Here is a 6,008-nt window from a genome sequence, read left to right as displayed (position 1 = left end):
GTCAGTGGGACTTGTAAGGGTGGTGATGGGGTTTGCTGTGCACTTCAGGTAAACAGGAAGTGATGTCAGTGGGACTTGTCGGGGCGGTGTTGTACCTCGATCATGGTGGAGTTCCACAGTCGGCTCCTGACTGTCAGGGTCACAGAGTTGTTAGTGTTCAGCAGAGGACAGGAGACTTTCACACATTTGGCCCCGCTGCTGCAGCTCTGCAACACATGGGAAGATCATCAGATTTCATCTAGACTCCCAGAACCAGAACCAAGATTGAAGTTCTACACCGTCCCTGTTTTCTCACAGGACTTTTCCATCGCATGAACCTGGGCAGGTTTTCAGGAAGAACCACATTGCTGACACTGGGACTGTTTCCTTTACCAGTTTGTAGGACTTCTTTCCCCGCATGCTGAAGACAGGAAGTGGTCTTCCTTCCAGTTTCTTCTTTTCTTCCTCTCCTTCCATCAGGCTCCTCCTCCTCTTCCTCTTCTCCTCATTTGACGTCTAAATAAACAGGAAATAAAATTTTCTTTCACTCAATCTGAACAGCTATTCCTGTTTTCAATCATCTGCAGGACTGATAATCACTTTGCTAAAGATTAGAAAGGAACTGGCATTTTATTTTGAAAAGACTCGTACTTCATTCTGAAAGTAAAATGGTTGGTGATACCATGATTACCTGGAGATTGAGGGAGTTGATCTGGGTATGAGTGCAGCGAGGATTGGAGGTGCCGTCGAACTGGATCTCTGCGAGATACAGAAGCCACTTCCCATTTGAAACCTCCTTCGGCCAATCAAATTCCACTTCCAGGTTCTCGAGGTGATGCAGGGACTTCCTGTCAGCGTGCACCTGTGAGAGACCACCTGGTTACACCTGTCCTGTTTCCGGTCTGGAACTGTCCAGGTGGTTCAGACTGACCTGGAGGGTGAAGACCACCAGGCTGCCGATGTCCTCAGTCTTCGTCATGGCCTCCTCACCGATCACATGACCGCCAAAGAAGATGGGGTCCGGTGTTCCGATTCTGTCAGGAACAGCCAATCAGAACTTAGTCTTAATCATTAATTATAAAAACACCTTTTTGATTTGAAATTATTTTAAAGGTCAAAACAGATGAGGAGTCATAAAGTTCAACTTTCTATTTATTTTAGGAGTTTCTGTCAAGTTAGATCACGTTCAGGTAGTTTAACAGCTACTTTCAGAAAATCTCATCTGAAAGATTTATTTTTTATATTATTGATTATTATTATTAAGATTGTTTTTCTCACTGTTTTGCATGGAAGACATTATTAATCAACTAAAGAAAAAATACTTATGTGCCTCTAATTTGGGTTCAGTATATGTCCATCCACCATTCATCCAACCGTCCATCAACCATCCATCATCCATTTGTCCACCATTCATCCATCCATCATCTGGTTTTGGACTTGGTCTCGGTCTTGAACAGGGAGATCCAGACAACTCTTCCAGCTCTCCTCAGAGGACTCCAAGGTATTCACACAGCAGCTGAGAGACGTAGCCTCTCCAGCGTGTCCTCATTCTTCTCCAGCATCTCTTTCCAGTTGGACATGTCCAGGACACCCCACTAGGGAGGCATCCAGGTTCCATCCTTACCAGATGTCTGAACCTCTACAGCTGGCTCCTCTCCATGTGGAGGAGCAGCAGTTCTACTCTGAGTCTCTCATGATAACTGAACTTCTCACCCCATCTCCAAGGAAGAGTCTAGCTACCCTACAGAGGAAACTCATTTAGACCTCCTGGATCCAGGATCTGGTTCTTTCAGTTTCTACCCAAAGTTCATGACCTCAGGTGAGAGTAGGAACGTAGACAGACTGGTGAACAGAGAGCTTCTCCTAACAGCTCTTCACCACAATGGACCAGCTCAGAATCCACAATACTGGAGAAGCTGCACTGATCCGTCTGTCCCTTGATATTTTTTAAGATATTTTACACTTAACTTTTATTTTTGAACTTTTCATTTTTTTATTCTAAAATATACATTTTCAGTACTAGTACATATCTAGTGTGTACATGCAAGTACTCTGTGTGTACCAAGGCTGTGTTATACACAGTATTGCGTACTACCAAATTTTCTGGCGCTCTCACACTAACAGATTTGTTAGGAAAATAAATAGTTTTGGAATTTTTAGTTCAGAAACCTCGACCTGGGTCAGCTGTGAGAGGACTCAGACCTGCAAAACGTTCAAGGGACATTAAAAAATAAAATAAAACCAGTTTGGGTCTTTCTGCTTCTCAGGAGGTCAGCGCTCCGGCTGAACATTTTAGAAAGACGTGTAAAAATAAAAAAACCTCTTATAATTTCACGTCTTCTTACAGAACGAGAGACGCCGGCAGGGAATGTTCCACCAACAGGGAGACAGACAACGGAGACAGGTCGGACTGCTCACTGAGCCTGAGGACACGGAGACACACGTCAGAATACGTCCAACCAACACACTCAGACAGAGATGTGGGGGTGGACTGCCTACGTGGACAGCTGCAGCTGAGACCGGATCTCCTTGGTGTCCAGAATGTTCTCAGACGGCTGAAATTTGATCAGAACCCGATCCTGCAAAAGAAGACCAGAGAGTCTCAGCAGGAGTTCTGCTGCTGGTTCTGACAGGAGCACCAGGACTAGGTCTTTACCTTCTGGTGGCTCCTGAATGGGTTCCCCAGCTGGCACAGAAGAAAGACGTCCTCAACAGAACACTGGACCGAAGAGCCGTCAGCCTGAAACACAAGAACAGGTCCAAGTCAAGACCCAGGTCCATCAGAGTTCAGTACAGGTCTAAGTCAAGACCCAGGTCCATCAGAGTTCAGTACAGGTCCAAGTCAAGACCCAGGTCCATCAGAGTTCAGTACAGGTCCAAGTCATGGCACAGGTCCACCAGAGTTCAGTCCAGGTCTAAGTCAAGATCCAGGTCCATCAGCGTTCAGTACAGGTCCAAGTCAAGATCCAGGTCAATCAGAGTTCAGTACAGGTCCAAGTCACGACACAGGTCCAAGTCATGACATAGGTCCATCAGAGTTCAGTACAGGTCCAAGTCACGACACAGGTCCATCAGAGTTCAGTACAGGTCCAAGTCAAGACCCAAGTCCACCAGAGTTCAGTCCAGGTCCAAGTCAAGACACAGGTCCATCAGCTTTCAGTACAGGTCCAAGTCAAGATCCAGGTCCATCAGAGTTCAGCCCAAGTCCAAGTCAAGACCCAGGACCATCAGAGTTCAGTTCAGGTCCAAGTCACGACAGAGGTCCATCAGAGTTCAGTACAGGTTCAAGTCGAGACCCAGGTCCATCAAAGTTCAATTCAGGTCCAAGTTAAGACCCTGGTCAATAAGAGTTTTGGTTTGAACCCAGTCAAGACCCAGGTTCATTGGGTTACCAGTCAAATATCTGTTCCGGAACATGGTCCAGGTCTGACCCAAACCATCACGTTGATTCTGATGTTGATCTGGACCACATCAAATTGGTCTGAGACAAAAACCCAGTTCATCTGGACCTGTCTGTGTCCAGTTATTTAGTTTTAGTTCAGATGGGATCAAAGACATGAGACGTGTCCGAGGGGGGAGTTCCTGTGGCTGAGGAGGTCCAGCAGGTGGTCCCACCTGCAGCTTCACATGTACGCTTGGACACATCTCTACTGTCTGATGGACCCCTGAGGTCCATGAAGTTCTGTCAGCTGGTCCAATATTTTTTTCATTCAACCTTTATTTCTACAGGTGAGTCTCCTTGAGCCTCGAGGACTCCTTTACAAGAGAGACCTGATTTAACAAAGAACAGAAGAGGAACAGACAACATTAGACAGTCGTATAAAAAGCATAAAAATGAAAAGTAAATAAAATAAATTATTTTAAAAAATGAACTAAAAATAGCTTAATTATAAAATTGTGTAAAATGCTAAAAACAGGAACAATATGTCCTGAGAGGGTTTAAAGAGACAGGGTAGATCTACAGTAAGTCCTGGGTTCAAGTCTACATGTGCATGGTCCTGGTCTTGGTCAGTCTTTGTCCCTCCAACCAGCTCAGGTAGATCAGATCACAGGTCTGGACTGAAGGACACCTGTGGGTGTTCAAGTCCTCCTGGAGGGAGATCACTGAGATTAAACCTCAGGATCCTGACTAACCCCACCCAACGCTCTAGAACCTCATCTGGACCTCTGCAGGTACACCTGGGTCTACATGGTGAAGTCTGGGAAACTAAACGTCTATGTTGCCTTTGGTGCGACCCCGGAGTAGGTGAGCTCTGGCGGGATGCTGAGGTTCAGCACGGCGCTGTGAGCGTCTTCAGCCAGACGATCCGCTGACGGACAGTTGGTGACGTTCACCTCCAGAAGGAACCACCGGATGCTGCTGGTGTAATCCAACACCGGGTCGCCGCTCAGCCTGAACACACACACACACACATTCCTGTTTTTAGTTTTCTACACCACCTTATAATCTAGCTGTTTTTTGCGCTACTTTTTCCTTTTGATTGCCATTTTATTTTAACATGTAAAAAAAATAAATCTGTATGCCTCTTTTATGATTGTCTATTGTTGTTATCCACTGTTGTCATCACTCTTTTTTAAAATCAGGTCTCTCTTGTAAATGAGTCCCTGAGGCTCAATGGGATTAACCTGTAGAAATAAAGGTTGAATGAACTCTCATTATAGTTTTGGCAAAAGTGTTTTACATCAGATGTCCTTCCTGACACAACCCTCACCATTTACCCGGGCTTGGGAACAGAACCATAGATACACTGGCATGTGCTCCCTCGTAGGTGGTTTCTCTGATCAATAATCAATAATAATCTGTAATCTGATCAATAATGAATAATAATCTATCAATAATAATTCAATTCATTTTTTTTATATAGCGTCAAATCACAACAAAGTTGTCTCGGGGAACTTTACATGAAATTCACATACATAGAAAAGCCAGTTAGTAAAGTTCTCTATCTAATTGGTAATCAATAATAATCTGATCTATAATCCATAATAATCCATCAATATAATCTAATTGATAATTAGTAATAATCCGATCAATTATAATCTGTAATCTGATCAATAATCTGTCTTTAGAGCAGTTGTCACTCACCTCCTGAACGGATTCTGGTTCTCATCCATGAACCGGGCCGACATCTGAAGGTTACTATGGCAACGCTGATCAGAACCACAGGCTTTCTGGATGTGGATCTGAGCGTTAAGAACAAACCAGAGTCAGAGGTTTGGACCAGTTCTGTTCGGGTTCTGATGGTCTCTGATGTCAACAACAAAGGTTTGGTTCTAAACTGGGTTCCTCTCAGTTCTGACCCCATTTCAGACCAGTACTGTACCACTTACTTTGACTCAGTTCAAATGGTCCTGAGGCTACTCCTGTTTAGGCTCTGGATCTAAAAGGTTCTGTTTAGATCTGTTTCAGAGGTTCTACCAAGCTCAGTCAGACGGTCCAAATTCTGATCTTCTGATCAGTTTGGACTGGGCTTCTGTTGGGTTCTAACTGTATGTTCCGTTACCCTTACGGTTCTGTTGGGTTCTGACTGTATGTTCCGTTACCCTTAGGGTTCTGTTGAGTTCTGACTGTATGTTCCGTTACCCTTAGGGTTCCGTTGGGTTCTGACTGTATGTTCCGTTACCCTAATTGTTCTGTTGGGTTCTGACTGCATGTTCCGTTACCCTAAGGGTTCCGTTGGGTTCTGACTGTATGTTCCGTTATCCTAAGGGTTCTGTTGGGTTCTGACTGCATGTTCCGTTACCCTAAGGGTTCCATTGGGTTCTGACTGCATGTTCCGTTACCCTAAGGGTTCTTTTAGGTTCTGACTGTATGTTCCGTTACCCTAAGGGTTCTGTTGGGTTCTGACTGTATGTTCTGTTACCCTAAGGGTTCCGTTGGGTTCTGACTGTATGTTCCGTTACCCTAAGGGTTCTGTTGGGTTCTGACTGTATGTTCCGTTACCCTAAGGGTTCCGTTGGGTTCTGACTGTATGTTCCGTTACCCTAAGGGTTCCGTTGGGTTCTGACTGTATGTTCCGTTACCCTAA

The 6,008-nt window shown here is 44.8% G+C and overlaps 1 protein-coding gene across 1 annotated transcript in view; it reads right to left on the bottom strand.

The window, feature by feature from the left end:
* Window positions 1-6,008, bottom strand: part of LOC119421280 (integrin alpha-3-like) — a 27,400-nt gene that overhangs the window by 4,821 nt on the left and 16,571 nt on the right. The window contains exons 16-24 of the mRNA XM_037688654.1: window positions 5,066-5,163; window positions 4,204-4,372; window positions 2,636-2,719; window positions 2,479-2,558; window positions 2,325-2,402; window positions 911-1,013; window positions 671-841; window positions 373-495; window positions 96-206 (exon numbers count right to left, since the gene is read on the bottom strand). Coding sequence (XP_037544582.1) covers window positions 96-206; window positions 373-495; window positions 671-841; window positions 911-1,013; window positions 2,325-2,402; window positions 2,479-2,558; window positions 2,636-2,719; window positions 4,204-4,372; window positions 5,066-5,163 — 1,017 coding nt within the window. The remainder of the gene's footprint in view (window positions 1-95; window positions 207-372; window positions 496-670; window positions 842-910; window positions 1,014-2,324; window positions 2,403-2,478; window positions 2,559-2,635; window positions 2,720-4,203; window positions 4,373-5,065; window positions 5,164-6,008) is intronic.

The sequence above is a fragment of the Nematolebias whitei genome, chromosome 15 (assembly GCF_014905685.2).
Source record: "Nematolebias whitei isolate Nwh7 chromosome 15, NemWhi1, whole genome shotgun sequence".
NCBI classification, from domain to species: domain Eukaryota; kingdom Metazoa; phylum Chordata; class Actinopteri; order Cyprinodontiformes; family Rivulidae; genus Nematolebias; species Nematolebias whitei.
Note: the sequence above shows the minus strand (reverse complement) of the source record. Positions and strands in the feature narration are given on the sequence as shown.